Here is a 19331-nt window from a genome sequence, read left to right as displayed (position 1 = left end):
CCGCCGCTCTTCGCGGCTCTCTCCCTCTCACCGACCTGCTTCCTCTCCTGCTCCCGGTAACCTCCGTCCTCTCCTTTCCTTTCTCTCTCCGATCGTTTCTTTCTTCTCCGAACGTTTCTTTCTTTTTCCCGATCGTTTCTTACACTACCCCACAACCGACTCGCGCTTCTTTTTAAAGCGTGAGGGGCCATCACAGCTGCAGCATTAGCCACGGGAGCAATCACGAATGTGGGCAGTTCCTCACCTGTGCACACGGTGAGAAACGCCCACATCGGCGACTGCCCAGCGCTCGCTAACAACGCCCCCTCACGAAGCCGCCTCGGGTGCGATGATTATTTATTTAAAATCAATGGCCTTTTCTCCACGAGCTGTGGACCCATAACACCACACAATGATTTCTCAAAGTTCTTCCAAGCCCATGTAGCTATGTCCGTTTTTGGTAGTATGACGGTGGTTTCTAATGCAATATCACCTAAGGGTTCGAAGGTCATGCACATTCAGCAGTGATTTCTGCCCTTGACCTTTATGCACAGGGATTTCTCCTGACTCTCTGAATCTTTTCTCAATGTTATTAACTCTAGATGGTGACAGACCGAAATTCTTTGTTATCTTGCGCTGAGAAACATTAAATTGACAGATAATTCTCTTACGAATTTTAGCACAAAGTGGAGCTTTGGTGGACGCTCCTTTTATACCCAATCTTCATTCCCACACCTGTTACCAATTAACCTGCTAATTGAGGAACCTTTCAGAATGTTACTTGTATAACCTTTACAGTCTTTACTTTGCCTCTGTCCCAACTTTTTGGAGTTTGTTTCAAGCATCAGTTTCTATATTTGTTTATTTTAAACACATGGAATTAAGTTTGCTGGTCAAAACACTAAAAATCTTTTCTTTGTCCTTTTGTCTGTTAAATAAAGGTTCAAGTGAATTACCAAATTATAGAATTTAGTTTTTATTACATTTTTAGAAAGTATCCCAACTTTTTTGGAAATGGGTTTTGTATTTTTTTTTTTTTACAAAAGCTGATCTTATCTACTGAACTTTATAAGCATTTGAACCATCAGGCTGGTTCTAAATGAAGGTGTAACTTGGCATCTAGCCTTCAGGCTTGCCTCAAGTAATACAGTATGTAAGATAGATTTCAAAGGCAATGAATAAGATTTATAATTATTTACTACAATGTACTGCAAACATCAGGCTACCTGTTACTGCAAGCTGTTCAGAAAATTGGTTAGATAGAATATGCGTGTCATTGTTACAACTAAAGGCTGTGTCACATTAGGTGTCTTTTCCAGTGATTTTCAGTCATAGCCGCCTTTTGCATAATCTATGGAGTAGAAGGAAGTCTGTTTCAAGCTCCTGTGAAGTCGATCGCTTAATATGACGTGCCCAGCAACTCGCTCCAATAAAACCAAACAGGTTTGATTTTGTCTTTAGTCACAGAGGCAGGGCCTGTGTGCATGAAAACTGACAACCAATGAATATAAAGCAGTGATGAGGAATAAGGAAGCATAGGAATTTTGTACTTTGCAAATAGAAGAGAAGCTCGTCTGTCCAAGGTCTTATGTTTTACTTCTCGCTATACAGTGGGGAAAAAAGGGACAGAAATTGCATCTGAACTCACTTTAGCTGTTAACTGTTAACGCGGCACAGGTTCTGTCAGCCAGCACAGTATTGGCTGTCAGTAAAGTAGACATGCCAGGCTATCTTCATTCATTATAACTGACATGGCTCAGTGATGCAATCAGCAACTGTACTCAGCAAATCTGACATTAGAACATTAGAACACTCTAGACGAGAACAGGCCATTTAGCCCAACAAAGCTTGCCAGTCCTATTCACTTATTTCTTCCAAAGAAACATCAAGTTGAGTTTTGAAAGTCCCTAACGTCTTACTGTCTACCACACTACTTGGTAGCTTATTCCAAGTGTCTATCTTCTTTTGTGTAAAGAAAAACTTCCTAATGTTTGTGTGAAATTTGCCCTTAACAAGTTTCCAACTGCGTCCCCGTGTTCTTGATGAACTCATTTTAAAATAACAGTCTGGATCCACTGGACTAAATCCCTTCATGATTTTAAACACTTCAATCATGTCACCTCTTAACACTAGAATTACCAGAGCCTACGAAAAAACGTCAAATGTTATTTGAAGAAATCATTTTATGACATGATTTACCTGTATTTATTTACTTACTTCCTAAAGTCACAAGTAGTGTGCAGAGGGCATGCTCAAAAATGTGTGTAATGCCACGAAAAGTGCCTGCTGACACTTTAGTATGTAAGCAATGGTATGTGCATTCTTGCTCCGATGTAGAAGGGAGCTGAGTTTACCTCTGTTACAGCGCGTCTATGTGAAAACAGCAGTGTCAGATGTGGGGGTGGAGTGTGTTTGGGCTCGTGAATGCGGCTGAGATAATAAAACTGACTACAAAAAAAAAAAAACCCAAAGCTAACCTTTACAAGTATCATAAATTACACCGGCTGTTACAGACTGAAATCAAATGTATGTTTTTATTCTAAAATAGTAAGACTAAAAGCAGTCTACTTCTCAAAACGGAGTGGTGCTGGATCGAACTCGCGACCTTTTGATTCCCAGTTGGCAGCTGATTCTATTGCGCAACGGAAGCAGTCATAATAAACAGTTGTCAATGTCGCATGTTAAGGCGGCTTTTTGTTTCTGCAGTTATATTTTTGAATAAAAGCGCAATTGTTGTGTTAGATTTGTACCTTTTGTGAAAGTATTTATTTGATACTTCAGACTTCATACATTATAGAGTTTATGCCTACATTTTGTCATCTACTAGTAGAATATAAAAAACGTTTCTGTTTTAACAATGTGTTTACACAGATTACTGTAGAAACGGAACAGACATGAAATGCGTGTGTTCCAAACAACGATCTATTATTTCCACTCTAAAACTCCACTTCACTCCCAGAAAATCAATCAAGACCCAAGCTGGGAGAAGTTTGTGCACGTTCTAAGTCGGTGGGGGGATGGAATAGCCGGCTGCTTGCAGCCTGATTTTTATCAGCACATTTAGAGGACAAAAGACCCTGGTGGAGAGCTGTGAACGATTTTAAGAAGCGATTTAAGGTGGGACGGATTTACGAGTTTTTTCGTAGGCTCTGGTAATTCTAGTGTTAATCTTCTTTTGTTTAAACTGTAAAGGCTCAGCTCTTTTAATCTTTCCTCATAATTCGACCCCTGTATCCCTGGAATCAGCCTAATTGCTCTTCTCTGGACCTTTTCTAGTGCTGCTATGTCCTTTTTGTAGCCTGAAGACCAAAACTGCACACAGTACTCAAGATGAGGCCTCACCAGTGTGTTACAAAGGTTGAGCAAAACCTCCTTGGACTTGTACTCCACACATCAAGGCACTATATAACTTAACATTCTGTTAGCCTTCTTAATGGCTTCTGAACACTGTCTGGAAGTTGATAGCTTAGAGTCCACTATGACTCCTAAATCCTTCTCATAAGGTGTATTCTCGATTTTCAGACCTCCCATTGTGTATTCAAACCTAACATTTTTACTTCCAATGTTTATTACTTTACATTTACTGACATTAAATTTCATCTGCCACAAATCTGGCCAAGCCTGTGTGCTATCCTTCTGTAAAAATATAATGGATTCCAAATTATCTGCTAATCCACCTATCTTGGCATCATCTGCAAACTTAGCCAGCTTGTTACTTAAATTGATATATATATATATATATTGTACTGTGTGTGTGTGTGTGTGTGTATATATATATATATTAAAAATAGCAGCGGCCCTAGCACTGACCCCTGTGGAACACCACTCTTAACATACTGTGCAACTGGAGGTCACATGATGTTACATCAGCTTTCTTACTGTATGTTGTTTGTTTTCAAAATGGGAAAATATGTGCAACACAACAGAAATGTGCAGCATTACAGTATAGATGGGAGTACATATCAAACAGTCAATTAGGGTGATTTTAATTTATTATGACGCTTAATTATTTTGGTTAACAACTGTGTCTGGTGGTTTTTAAAATGTTATGCTCCAGCATCCTCTGTCAGAGTTGAGAGGTCTTCATCAGGCCATTTAGAATCCTTTATTATGGTATTGTATTTATTATGGCATTGTCAGAAACAGACATCCTCATTTGAAGTCGAATATTATGAATTTTTTTGCAGATATTATAGTGTTCTGAATGACCTTGTCATTCTGTGTAGTTCTGTTATTGTAACATCTTTCAAGGCGCTTGACATGCTCTAGGCTTGATACGCCCTGTTATGTCTTTGGTACTGTGACATTTAAAATAATACTACTATTGCAATATTGGGCCTATGTAAAAGGAGGTCCAACTTTATTCCTTTGCTTATATAACAGAACTACCTAGATAACAGCTATGTACATGAGCCCAATGTGCGTCATGAAGACTCTCACATAGAGCATTTCAAAATAATACCTTTGATCAACTGTTTTTTGCACTTTGCTTAACATAATCTCAATGATGCTGGTGTATGCCAGGTAAGTACTGGTCAGTGTATGACTTTCTGTCTGTCTCCTGCAGTTCATAAGTTCCTTTCTCTGGGGACACAAGGCAGGAAATACCTTGGACTGGGTGCCAGTGCTTTGTAGGGCTCACACACACATGCTCACACTAAGGTCAATTTATAGTAACCAGTTCACCTGACCTGCACTTCTTGGGGGCTGAAGAAGAAGTTGATTAACTAGAGAAAAACCTACAGATACATAGGGATAACATGCAAACTCAAAACAGGCAATGCCCAGGTGTGGTGTGAGCATCCCCAGGTGCTGATTGTGTGAGGTCACAGTACTAACCTCCATGCCACTGTGAGCACTTCTATTTCCTACAGTAGTTGAATACATAAGCGTAAGTAAATGTGCACCTTTTTGGTTTGTTTTTTATGAACAGTGCTCTAATGTCTTTTGTTAAACAACAAGATATAACAGATAGGAAGGGTGATAATTGATAAGTCAGTGACTGTAGGTGTAGTTGATATGACTTTATGAGAATGTAGAGCAACATACTATATAGGCAAGTTGCCTTTCTATTTTTAAATTACTTCCTCTGTCATGTTTATTAAGGTCTATGGTTTTACACCTAGAAAATGTCCATTAAATAGGCAGAGAGAGATTTTTTCGAATGCCTATATTCAAGGTGACGTATCGAGTTCAGAATATACATGTTATGCAGTTGGCTCAGGTTCACACTGTGAGGCAGGAAATGAATAGAAAACGTTTGTGCGTTAAGTCCAGTGCCTTAACCACTACACCACACCGCCCTAATTACTGCTGTCATTTATGCCTTTATCTACAAAGGATAATGGAGGATTTACTCATTTATTTAATTAATTTTAATTTACCAGTACCTTAGTGTTTTTTATAACAATTTTCCAGAAAAACAAGTTTTTCAGTAATCTCACTTCATATTAGCAAACTTTGAAAACAACAAAAAAAAGGTGGGGGGGGGACAATTCCAAAATCTTTTTTGGCAGAATTTGCTCTGCTATTGTGTATCATTATATCAGAGAGCAAGTGAGAGAGAGAGGGGGGTGGTTATTTGAGGTTAACGTCTCTTATCAAAACTGGATGATAGCTTGCTAGACAGACTCCTTGCTATGGTGCACAACTGTGTCTCTCATTTCATGCCAGCCTGTTGTGATGTCTCTTCCTATTTTAGGACGCTGTGCTCGTTGTGGGAATAATGTTGTTGGTGATGGGACCGGTTGCATTGCCATGGATCAAGTGTTCCATGTTGAATGTTTCACATGCATCACCTGCCAATGTCGTCTTCGTGGACAGCCATTCTATGCCATTGAAAAAAAGTCCTACTGTGAAAACTGCTATATAGTAAGTGGACAAACTGCTGCTTTTCTTTAAGTTGGCTTATCTTGTGTTAAACTGGTGGTTGTACCAGAAGGGGGAAAATGTTTTTGAAGATACATTTGTGTTTAGTTTATGTTTAAGTACTTGATTTATATTTATGTATTTTTGCTTATTATAAAAATAACCTGTTTTCGTTCTGAGCAGATATAAGATTGTTTTATCTTTATTTACAATTTCTTTCTGTTCTTTAGTCTTTTCCAATATGGAATTGTTTTATTTTTGGGATGTGCAGGAGTGAGCTCTGTAATGGTCTGCTGTCAGTCCGTACCTAGTTCCTGCCTTACATCCAAACCTACTGAAGCTCTTCTGCCTTCCAACTCTGACCTGTATAAACAGATCAGAGAATGTTCTGTGTTTAAATAAAGAGACAATCAGCTATTTATTGACTTTCATCACACCAAAGAGTCACTCACTATTCAGGGAGTGGATGTAGAGGGAGTCCACTCCTACAAGTACTTGGGGGTCCACATCAATGACTGTTTGGACTGGTCTCATAACCCAGAGGAACTATAGAGGAAAGGGCAGAGCACACTGTGTTCCTTTGATGTGGGAAGTGACATCCTTCACATCTTCTACAACTCTGTGATAGCCAGTCTGTGGTGTGCTAGGCTGGTAACATCACTACAAGAGTTGCCCACCAAATCAACAAGCTAATTAAAAGAGCCAGCTCAGTTATGGGACAAACTCTGGACCCATTGGAGGATTTAGCAATGGAGAGAATGAAAACAGAGCTAAGTGCCATTATGAACAATGCTGTACAATCTCTATCTCTGACACACCAACACTGAGGACTTTCAGCCAATAAATTATTCAGCAGAAGTGTGTCAAGAAAACTGAGTGAGATTCCTTTATACCAACAGCAATACGTCTACATAATACCTCGCTGGGACTGCCAAGTTAAAAGTTTTCTTCCTTGTTAGTAATTCTGGTATGTGTTCTGACCTCTGTGTGTGTGTGTGAAATATTATTATTGTGTACATTTTCTATTTTTCAGGAAAGCAACATTACTTTTCACTAACTTGTGCCATGATTATTTTCTTCTCTCACTCTCTTCATTGTCTTCTTTAAAAGCTTGATCATTTGCTAATACCCACAGTCTAGTTGGAGAGAAAACTAAATGGATCTTGTAGTGTGTAATTCCAAAATAAAATGATAAAATATATTTCATATCCTGTTCAGAATTTAGTTCTTCAATTTGGCTTTATTCAAAAGCTAGCATATTACATTTGGTAATGGGTGAAGTAAGTCCAGGCAATAATTTAACAAGGGCTGGCACTTTATTTTCATTCTTCTTAAGTAATTTCAGCACAAATGCATTTCAAGACTCTTTTTCACAAATAATATCCTCCATTATACACTACAGTATGTATGCATGTTATTCAGTTGTTCAGTTTCTATGCTGTTACTGTTAATGTATATCAAATTTGTGAGATGTTTTTATGGAAGCTGTTCATCCCAAAGTAGTTCATCAATCTACAGTATATTCTCTAAAACTGAAAAGTAAAGATTTCATTTTCTTACTTTCTAACTTTAATAACATTTTCAAGCTTGTTTAGTCCAGTTGAGAATTGCTGTGGGCCAGAGCCTATTTCAGCCGCATTGAGGTAGAACAGGAACTGACTCTAAAAAGGGTGGCAGTGCATTGCAGTACTACACAAACACACATACACTTAAACAAGAAAAATTTAGAATGACCACGCTAAAACTGGAGAACAGGGAAAAGAGCCCAGCGAACAAAAGGAGGAAGCAAAAACTCTACATTGGTTCAAACCCAGGATGGTAGACCAATGGGGCAGCTGCTTTAACTACTGCAACACTGTGCCGTCTTAATTTTATACTTCATTTTAGTTATCTGATTTGTGGAAAAAAAAAATGCTAGTGAAGTGTTATCTTATCCTCCATTTGGGGAAAAAATTAAAACAACTGCACATTTTTTAAAATCAAAAAAATTTGAACAGATCCACTTATATTTTAAACACTTCAGCTAGGCTGAAAAGGATTGAACTAATTGTATACTTTTGGTTCATGAATTGATTGTTTACAGTATCGCAGTACTTTGTTATATCTTTCTTATAATCTGGAGATTAAAACTGAACACCGTATACAGTATAAGATGTATCATCATAACTAGAGCCATTCACCAATTAAGAATTTAGCTGCTTTCAAATCATAATGAGACCTTGCTGCCCCCTCCTGGGAGGAAATGTTGCAGCAGCTCTCTAAATTGATCATTCTGTCTTTTGCTTTCAGATCTTGTAATGTAATATTAAGGAATGCTCTGTAGCGTTGCTTTTTTTGTGCCTGTTGTTTACTACATATTTTGTAGTCATAACATCCTAGCACTTTTATTTTGCTCTATAAAAATATCTTTATCACCAAAACAGGTTATTGGTAAGATAGAATGGTAGAATTTACTGTAAATACATATTTTTTTCATTTTTCCATTCACATTGCACTTTTACCTTCAATATGTAACACAAATTACTGTGTTATGCAAGGAAGGTCAAAGGCTGAGCACATCAAGATTTTTTTTTCAGGTTTTGTGCCTAAATTGCATTTCAACAACAACAACATTTATTTATATAGCACATTTTCATATAAACAGTAGCTCAAAGTGCTTTACATATTAAAGAATAGAAAAATGAAAGACACAATTGTAAAACAAAATAAATCAACATTAATTAACATCGAATAAGAGTAAGGTTCAATGGCCAGGGGGGAAAGAAAAAACAAAAAACTCCAGACGGCTGGAGAAAAAATAAAATCTGTAGGGATTCCAGACCATGAGACCGCCCAGTCCCCTCTGGGCATTCTACCTAAATTTCTTCCACTTTTAAACTAGAGATCGCTAGAGTCTATCACAGCACCATCAGGTGCAAGCCAGGAGCTGCCATGCGCTTACACCTTGTCACAACTGAGAAATTTGTTATGTATTTACCTTACCGTGCATGCCTTTGTAAATTCGAAGGAAAACCATAGCCATGCTGGATTCATGCGGACTGTGACTAGGCCAGGACTCGCACACCTTTTAGCAGAGACAACTGTGTCGCCTTCTGTTGGGTAAATGTACGGCCTGCATTAAAACTGAGTAATTTAGTTTAGTTGAACATTTTCATATGTGCCAGTCCATTTCAGGAAAAACTCTCTTGTCTTCTTGTTTTAATTGGCCATGTCCTCAGACAGCCGTCTCCCAGAATTTGCCTCACACTGTATGTTACCAGCATAGATTAAAAAAAAAAAAGAATGAAGGGACCAGAACTACCTTAAATTAGAGAACAGAAATGCCACTAATAGATTGTGCCAGAATGAACTAAAACACTGTGCTTAACCTCATTAGTGTGCTTTTAAAAGTAGTAATAGGCTCTGAGTGTAGGGATCTGCGCTGGCAATTGAAAGGTTGCCAGTTCGAATCCCGTAAATGCCAGAAGTGCCTCTACTCTTTTGGGCCCTTGAGCAACGCACTTGACCTGCAATTGCTTCGTCCTGGGTATGATCTTAATCTGCATCCAGCCCTGCCAGCAGGTCCTCCAACTTACAGGGAAAACTTGAGGGTTGGGTGCTGAGGTGTCACCCTCTGCTCTTGGGTCCCAATCCAGGTTTGTAATCGTGTGGTGTGTGCGGCAATAAGCACTTGCCCCCATCCTCTCTCCTCTTTTAGAAATTGGGAAGGTAGTACAAGCACTTGAATGCCTCCGTAAGTGTTTTTGTGTTATGAAAGCAGACAAGAGAGACGAGAACCTCTTGTGACTTTGCTTTAAGTGCTAATTAGCCACAACACCTCTTTGTTTCTATAAGCAGCACGTGAAATACAAAATACAATTAGAGAAAGTGAAGCCATCTTTTTTTAGCTGAAACTAGAGAACATTACTAAAGATGTTTTTGTGATGTTTTTGCTTATTTGTGAATGCTTCAAAAAGGTAAAGAAAGTAGCTGGAGAAAAGGAAAAGACAATGAAATCTGATGATCAGCATGGTGCCGTACTGGTGGTAATTGTCTTTTCTGTTTTGTTTTTTTTTCTATTTAAAGTCCACCTTGGAGCGCTGTTCTAAATGTTCTCAGCCCATCCTAGATCGCATCTTACGGGCAATGGGTAAAGCATATCACCCTCACTGTTTCACATGTGTGGTCTGCAATCGCTGCCTGGATGGGGTACCATTCACTGTCGATGCAACATCTCAGATCCACTGCATTGAGGATTTCCACAGGTTGGTATACATGTGTTTGCTTTACTCTTGACTTTTGTATCCTCTTTAAATCAGGTCTTGTTTTATTATAACCTAATTCTTTTTTTACTTGTGATTTCTATTTTGGATATAATGCTTTCTATGCAACAACAACATTTATTTATATAGCACATTTTCATACAAATAAAGTGCTTTACATGATGAAGAAAAGAGAAATAAAAGGCAAAGTAAGAATTAGAATAAGACAACACTAATTAACATAGAATAAGAGTAAGGTCCGATGGCCAGGGAGGACAGAAAAAAAAAAAAAAAAAAACTCCAGATGGCTGGAGAGAAAAAAATAAAATCTGCAGGGGCCACGAGACCACCCAGCCCCTTATGCAAAGGGAGTGGTGTTTATTCAAATCTTGGTTTAAGTTGATGTGAATAAGATTTGTGGAGTTCTCAAATAATCCTTCCTTTTTCTCTTTAACCAGCAACATGGAGTGATTCTGACATTAATATGTACATCGATAAATAAAAGTCCTGGTACTGGATCCCTGACATTAGCCATCATAAATTAAGAAAAAGCAAAAAATAGTATTTTGCAATTTTCTTTGCATGATTGCCACTCATTTTGTGTTTTTTTTTTTTTTTTTAAAAAGATTTCTTAATACTGTACCATTTGTAAACTGATAGAAAGCAAACAAAATTATAGAAGTGTTTTATTATAGGACATTCTTTTTAGAATTTTGCATTTCAGTCAAGTAAAAATGGCATATGTTTTTGTACACTGTTTTAATAGTTTCAGTTTATGCTTTAGCTGTTATTTTGTTAACGTTTTAAAATCAGCTTACATGTTGTAGGTTTACCCTTCTTCTGTCCCTTATTTCATCCCTTTTGTCACATATTTCAGCACATTACTTTGTTCTGTTGTCTAACATTTTATGAAAAGGTCTTTATAATAAATTAAAAATGTTGAAGTGACACTCATCTATGTTTTCAGTTATGTAACACAATCTGACAGTCTTATTTTGAACACACTCCTCAGTGGCATTCGTAGCTTAACAGGTTGCTTAATTTTGATTAGCATTTTCTTGTTTGGTCCAGTCCATCTTTTTTATTTTGATAGCATATATTAAATTTCAAACCATAAAGCAAACTTGATAAAAACAGTCTGTAGCTGCTGGTGAGTAAGGCAGGATCAAGCTGGGATTTCAAATACATGTCGAAAGAAATCTCTCAGTCCAAAAGTTTGTTTTAAACGATTTAGTGAAATTTCAAAGCCAACAGTCCACACACGAATAAAGAAAAAAGTTTGTTGCACACTGTGACAGATAGGGGGCAGTATTGAACCCCTGTCCAATACGCCAGACACCAGGTGAAAGCCCAAAAGTAGGCTTTATTCATACAGTACCGTGCACAAAGCACCCTCTCTTCCACAATACTCATTAAACAAAACCAGTCACAATCAATAATAAACTCTTCCACCACTCCCAGACGCGTTGCCCTCCTACCACCCAGCTTAGCTCGCCGTCTGGAAGCTGCCACAGTCCTTTTATATTCCCTGACCCGGAAGTGTTCCAATCCCCAGTCCATGTGATCTCCTATCACTTCCAGGTTAGATAACAAGTCCCTTTCTTCACCCCGGAAGCACGTCATTCCCCTTGTCCATGTGACTCGGACGTAATTCCAGAGCGTAAGGCAAATAACCATTGTTCCTCCCTGCAGCGTCTCCTAGTGGCCCCCATGGTATCCAGCAGGGCTGTGTATAAAAACTCCAAAGTCCAGGATTCCCTGCTGGTATTCGGGGGACCTCCATACTGCAGGGAGGGCTCCACCTGGCGACTTGGGGGTACTGGCCGGGAAGAACGGCCAGCCATACACCACAACACGTAGAATAAAAGCAAAAACAATATGGAAAAAAAGTCTCTTCTCTAAACTTAGCTTTTCTTGTCAATGTTAAGTTGTTTCTATACTTAAAGATGCTTTACTTCGCCTTCATTATGCTCTAAATGCTGCACATTCATTAGAGTGTGATAACTTCCATGTTATAGGACATGTTGAGACACAGATTAAAACCGTGTGCCCTCCATGCCTTACACATGGCAAGGCAGGTCACTAACGGAGGGTACTCTATAGTTGGAGGGATAAGAAATAGTTAGAATATACAAATTCAATTTAGCTTGTGGGGGTTGTAAGAACCTTCCATAGACTATGCACTAATATATAGGCACACATTTAATATGACTTAAATAACCAGCTTACACTGTTTCTTATGGAAATTGTCCCACTGCCAAGGCCTTAGGCCTAATCTGTATAGAACAGTAATTATTTGAGCTAACGTTCTCAGTGAAAGGGTTTGGTCTGTTGCTCATATTCACTTTTAGCACTGCCATTCTGACCAACAAAAATCTATTTATTCCTGTGTTATTTTCAGCTTGTGAATTTTTGGGTAAATGAATACATTTATAAATCTGGAAAACTTACTACCATTGTGCAATCAAATTAATCATTTGCATCAAATAAATTGTTTTCAATGTTATCTTTAATTGTAATATTCAATCACTGGATATTACCCTTCATATTAATTCTGTCCTTCCAGCACAGGTTTAGAGCAGAATGCCATGTGGGTGTTACTGAAAGTAGCCCCTTGGAGACCTCCACACGGTGATTTGACAATATTTTGGAAACATTAGGTGAAAGTAACTGTGCTGGGCTGAGTGGTCTTTAGTTCTCAAAGGCAATGTTATTGTCTTAAGATTGCTGATATGCATTTATCATATATCTGGCGTAGTCTTCCGTGCATAAAATTATTAGATTTAAAATGATCTCATTGACATTTTTCTTATTCTTTTTATTTGTGTGAATGAAGTTAAGAGTGTTTGTCTGGGCTTCACTTTTGAACGGCTCAACTGATGTACATGAAAATAGGTTTATTATATACATTTTCATCTTGGTCCTTGTCACAGTAGAAGCTGCTTTGTATGCACCCAGTCTACACGTGGACTGAGTAGGCTGGGCTCAGTGGCAGCTTCTTTGAGAACTGCTGTGTGACACATTTATTTTCGTACATTTTGAGTCCCAAATCAAGGAGGCATAAAAATGGCTTACATTGAAAGTTTAAGGCTAAATTAAAGGTAGATCTGCATAAATAACAGGGTATGCATTACCTCTGTTCTTACCTGGGTGTGAACTCCCACACTTCAACTGTTAAACAGTTTTGTTGAGGATGCACCATGTTGCATCTAACCAGTCACATTCTACTTCTCATTCCTTTTTTTATTCATTTCAAACAATGTGCCGTCTAGAAAGAGAGCCAATGTAAACCCACGGCCGGCCGATGTCACAAGAAAATGTCTGATGTGGGAATCTGGAAGCCAAGAATGGTAGAACTACCATTTGAAGCCATACTTTGAAAGTTGTATCTCTTCTCAGGCACATGACAGAGGCTGAGATATTGACATGCAAGGGAACGGATTGAAATCGCTTACATCCCAAGAATACCTTTGATTCCTAATGATTTTTTGTTCTCTTTTAAACATCTGCAGTTTGCTGTTTGTGTCTGATTTGCTATGACCTTAAACAATCATAAGGTCAGACACTAAAAATTTCAGACATTGGTTTAAAAACTCATTGTTTCCTTCATGTTGATTACTCACAAGTAAAGTCAATCAGGTCTTTATTTATGTACACTCCATGAAATACAATTAAAACTGTTGTTTTAAAAAAGCAATCTCTTAATAGTCGACATTTATTTATTTTTTTGACAGTATATTTATTATTTTAATTTTAATAATTATGTTAATATCAATATGCATTATAAAGTGGAATAAGTTCTTTATCTAAGAAAAGAGGAAGCTGCTATATTAATTCCCACTCAGAATTTTAAGGAGGCTTTGGATTTCCTGGATTCTTAGAAAACCCCTGATGTTTTACTTCCTGAGCTTTTATCTGCATTATGGAATCAGTTATCTGCTCCTATATATTAAATACTTGGATCTGTAATCTCTCTGATTAAAATGGTCTCCTGTATTAACCAGGCCTTGATTATGCTTGATGAATATCCCCATGAATGTTCTATCGAGGGATTCATAAATGATGCACCACAGATTAGACTTAATATAAAATAAATTGGTTCGAATCCGCCTTCCTCCCCTAACCCACTTGTGTCAAAAGGCTATTCTTTCTTCATGCTTCCAGATAGAGATCTTGTTTAAATACCTTTAATATTGAGATTTACACCCTAATTCGAATTATCACAGTGTTTTAAGTGGGTTTAGTAACTCTCTTAACTCGTGGACTAATATCCTTTTGTCTTTTCACTTTCTGTTAGCAATTATTCAAATGAAAGTTGTTCTGCAGTTTTTGTTTTGTTAGTGCCATGATGTCGCTTCACAACCGTCTATTCAAGTTCTAGGAAGAGGGCTGCACTCTCATTTCCTTTTTTGCCTGGAGATGTAAGCGGCCTTTCTTCAAACATCTGGGCCAAATTCAGTACAGGTCAGAGGCAGGAATATCACTCCCAGACTTAGTTCTTAATGCGCCTGTTTTCCTTTGTTCTCTTTATCCCTCCATCTTGGTTTCCTGTCATGGGAAGTTTAATGTCTCCCAGTTCCCCATCCACTCTTCACTTTCTTTTCCATCGAAATTAAAGCTCTCTTCTATAAATTTGAGCCTCAGGATGTGCCATTGTCTTGGGAGGCACCTAAATTGCTGCCCAGCTTCATACTCCCTTTTAGAATTGGAGGTCACAACATATCCTTTCCTGGGTCTTAAAGACATTTGTGTCATTTCTGACTTGAAGCCTTTCCCATTCCTGTCATTATGTTCAAAGTTTTCTATCCCTCCTACTTCTTTCTTCTATCTTCAACCCAGATTAGTCCTAAGCACATGTAATGTGCCATTTTCCTTCTCTATTCCTTTTTGTCCATTTAATGATGCTTTGCTCTTTAACCTCTACCAAGAAACTGCATTGCACACTTCTTGCTATGCACCTTAATAAAAGGACAGGTGTCTGGGTATCTGTTTGTCCATCTGATGACTATGTCTCTGTCATTCAAAAAAGATGGCACATCACAAGCATTTGTAGCAATGTTTATGATGTCCCATCTGTTAGAATGACAAGTGCAATGTGTTTCATTACTACATACATTACAGAATACGTTCTAGTAGATGGTGCAATACAAACGTTAACGTTGAGGTCTACTTTGATTTCTTAAATTTCAACCAGTCTCCGGCAGGTAGCAGAGCTAGTTCTACATAAAGCTTTCTAGGCATTCCCTTTTATTTGCTTTATCTGGTTCCTCAACCTTCATCTGCTCGATCCCTCTGTCCTGGAGTAATATCTTAAGGTTCTCTCCATAAATCCAAACTATCAACACATTCAGTTTAAATTGATAGATAATTTATATCCCATGAATATATACTTAGCAAAAAAACTGTTTTAACTTTCAGTTAACTTAATGTGTAAATATTTGTATGAACACTAAAAGAGTCAACACCATAAGACATAAACTAAAAATGTTTCACAATGTGTCCCTGAATGAAGGGAGGCTCAAAATCAAAAGTACCAGTCAGTATCTGGTGTGGCCACCAGCTGCTTGAAGTACTGCAGTGCATCTCCTCCTCATGGACTGGACCAGATTTGTCAGTTCTTGCTGTGAGATGTTACCCCACTCTTCCACCAAGGCACCTGCAAGTTCCTGGACATTTCTGGGGGGAATGGCCCTAGCCCTCACCCTGCGATCCAACAGGTCCCAGACGTTCTCAATTCCTTTGACGATAAACACGAATCCGTCCATCACCCCTGGTGAGACAAAACCGTGACTCATCAGTGAAGAGCACTTTTTGCCACTCCTGTCTGGTCCAGCGAAGGTGGGTTTGTGCCCATAGGTGGCGTTGTTGCTGGTGATGTCTGGTAAGGACCTGCCTTACAACAGGCCTACAAGCCCTCAGTCCAGCCTCTCTCAGCCTATTGCGGACAGTCTGAGCACTGATGGAGGGATTGTGTGTTCCTGGTGTGACTCGGGCAGTTGTTGTGGCCATCCTGTACCTGTCACGCAGGTGTGATATTCGGATGTACCGATCCTGTGCAGGTGTTGTTACACGTGGTCTTCCACTGCGAGGATGATCAGCTGTCCTTCCTGTCTCCCTGTAGCGCTGTCTTAGGCGTCTCACAGTGCGGACATGGCAATTTATTGCCCTAGCCACATCAGCAGTCCTCATGCCTCCCTGCAGCATGCCTAATGCACGTTCACGCAGATGAGCAGGGACCCTGGGCATCTTTCTTTGGGTGTTTTTCACAGTCGGTAGACAAGTCTCTTTAGTGTCCTGCGTTTTTAGAACTGTGACCTTAAATGCCTACTTTCTGTAAGCTGTTAAGGTCTTAACGACCATTCCACAGGTGCATGTTAATTAATTGATTAGGGTTAATTGAACATGCATGGAAAACATTGATCTGTAAAGTTATTTGGATTTCTAAAACATTATTGTTGAAATACACAGTCCTGAAAAAGGGACGTTTCTTTTTTTGCTGAGTATATTTTGCCATGGGGCTTGTTTCCAGCTCTTTATGTAACCTACAGTATGTATTCATTAAAGCCTCTTGGACTTTTATCCTCATGTTATGAGACTTCCTTCTAGTCCTTTGTCTTCTTTTTAATATGGCATATTCAAATATTCCTCTTCTGCCTCATTTTTCAACTCCTGGTCTATCTGCGTTATCTCTTTATTTTCCGTTTGTATAGTATAGACTTTTCTTCTCAGGACTTGGAGAGTTAAACCTGTTTAGGTCCAAGCAGAGGACACTGCATGGGGACCTAATCCAGGTCTTCAAAATTCTCAGTGGCATTGACAAAGTAGATCTTGCAAAATTCTTTTAACTTAAAAGTGAATCACATACTCGAGGAAACGAGTGGAAATTAAGGGAAAGTGCATTTAGGGATGAAGTCAGGAAGCATGTATGTATATAATGGAGCCTCACAGACAGGACACACACAAGATACTCCATGCAAATCCACACCCAAGGCTTTGCATTACAAAGAAACCATTTTTAATAAGAAACAATTGTGCATACTCAGACATATCATTGCTGTCTCTAATGGTTATAATTTCTTGTTAGCAGAAAAACCTCAATAATCTTACTTCTGATTTTCATCTGATTTCAACAGGAAGTTTGCACCACGGTGCTCAGTGTGCGGAGAGGCCATTATGCCGGAAAAGGGACAGGAAGAGACTGTGAGAATTGTAGCTCTGGACCGTAGCTTCCATGTCAACTGTTATGTGTGTGAGGTACTAAAGTTTATTGCATTTTTATACTGAGATTTGAATTAAGGTGTAACTGGGAGTCAACATCTTTACTTTACAGTAAATAGGCAATCATTTATTTTGTTGTGGAGCCAACAGCAGGGCGGAGGATTTAGAGTTTTATCCGGTTTCTCTTAGATTGTGAATAACCACGTATCCTATCCTACAAAAAAATGGGAAAAAGGCGTTTTTCCTTTACTGTAGAGTAGGAAGCTTGAGACTAGGTGTGGTGATTGCTTCCTGCATCCAAAAAGGCACACATGCCTGAAAACTTGTTAACACTGCTTTTTAAGAGATTTAAAAAGGAAAAGAGCTAAACATTTTGATGTTGTTGAGCTTATGGGAAATAATTGGAGAAAGTTTTTTTTTTCCTTCAGATCTACTCTGCAAATTGCTGCTAAACAGTTCACAAACCAGTTGAGTGGCTTTAATTATTTATTTGACTTTCTTCTTACTACTTCACCATGATATTTCAGATTTACCCTGGCAATACAGCCATATGTAGAAGTTTGAGCATCCATGGGCTTATTGTTGTTTTTCTAAGTGAAAACCTGTCCACAAGCCCCATTTTATGGTTTGTTTTTTTCCAAATTCAGTAATTAAATAGTAATTGTGCATTAAAATTTACACAAATATGTTGTGTTTAAGTCTGTTCCCTTTTCATTTACAAAAATCAACAAAACATAATTCGACCTGGGGGTCCAAATGTTTTGCACATGACCACACATTCATTTTGCCCAGCTCTTCTTCTACATAGCATATTCCAGAAAACTTTGCTGTTCATTTAATATTGACCATAGCTTAATATAAGGGATATGAAGGGGGGGTATGTCTGTTTCTAAGCCTCATTTAAAACATTTTCATGGTTTCAAACGTGAAAATAATTTTTGCAATGTGTATTTCTTGTAAATGTGTGTTTTTTTGGGCGATTGGGTTGGTCTCATCTCTTGCGAAAGAGTGGATCACTAGTCACCGGCAGTGTGTGCATGTAATGGGAGGAGGGAAGAGAAACACATCTATACTCTCTGATTTCAATCTGCAAATGGCATCTATAATATATGCAAAATTATGCATGAGCAGTCCTGATGATTGTCAGCCTCATCTTGGCATCACAGATGACTTGTGCATTAATGAAATATCACTGCTCACAAGTAACAAAGGCAGCTTCATTTTTGCTAGGTGCCCTTTTTGCAATGTGAATGCACTGAAGTGCTCTGATTACATTAGGAACACCAGACACTGCTGCAAAATGTCTTTTTATGTTGGTAACAGCATATTATATGTACATGCACTCACATCATAAGAAAACTAGATATAGCACTTCTTTGGTCGGTTAATGGCTTCCAGCACAGTGGACTTGATAGAGTGAAGCTTGTCAGTGAGATATTGTTGACCTGTCATCCAGCTGCCTGAGAAGTGACAACAGGTAGTCTAAACTGAGATTTAGTGCAAATATGCAGCAGTGGCCCTCTTAAAAGAGAACAAAAATGCAGTGTGCACATCACATTTATCACACTTTAACTTTAATAGGTTTGTCACGTCAATGCGCAGTAACAACAGCTTGTTGCTATTAAGTTATGTACGTGAGTTGTCTTTTAGGTGATTTGTCTGCATTTCTCTGCTTGATCAAGGGTGTCATCATTTCCCAATTTCTCTGAAATTTTGCATACACATGGATTAGGGTTGGTTTATACTTCACGCTCTTCATGGTTGCCACACGTTCCCGGCGTTTGTTTTACGCATCCTCAAAGCATGACTTCTAAAATGAATGCAACACGTGCGTGAGTTGCAGTACCAGCAAAAAATGGGGGGGATGCAGTGTGTTCAAGTTGGAACGTGACGTTGAAGTCTCTGTTTACTATCAACATGCGACACAGGATCCTACAGGATCAATGTACGTGCTTCAGTGTTTGATGAATGGTTTGTTGTGGTAAGGCAAAATGCTGACATACAAATGTATTCATGGTGCTTTTC

The 19331-nt window shown here is 38.5% G+C and overlaps 1 protein-coding gene across 4 annotated transcripts in view; it reads left to right on the top strand.

Moving 5' to 3' along the window:
- trip6 (thyroid hormone receptor interactor 6) overlaps positions 1-19331 on the top strand; it is a 97021-nt gene that overhangs the window by 69530 nt on the left and 8160 nt on the right. For 3 of the 4 annotated variants that reach the window (XM_039746957.1, XM_039746959.1, XM_039746956.1), the window contains 3 exons: positions 5681-5850; positions 9913-10091; positions 17222-17342. In XM_039746957.1, the coding sequence (XP_039602891.1) occupies positions 5681-5850; positions 9913-10091; positions 17222-17342 (470 nt within the window). Of the gene's footprint in view, positions 1-5680; positions 5851-9912; positions 10092-17221; positions 17343-17734; positions 17774-19331 lie in introns of all 4 variants that reach the window. The other variant, XM_039746958.1, reaches the window with a different exon arrangement.

Source organism: Polypterus senegalus, chromosome 3 (genome assembly GCF_016835505.1).
Source record: "Polypterus senegalus isolate Bchr_013 chromosome 3, ASM1683550v1, whole genome shotgun sequence".
Classification (NCBI taxonomy): domain Eukaryota; kingdom Metazoa; phylum Chordata; class Cladistia; order Polypteriformes; family Polypteridae; genus Polypterus; species Polypterus senegalus.
Note: the sequence above shows the minus strand (reverse complement) of the source record. Positions and strands in the feature narration are given on the sequence as shown.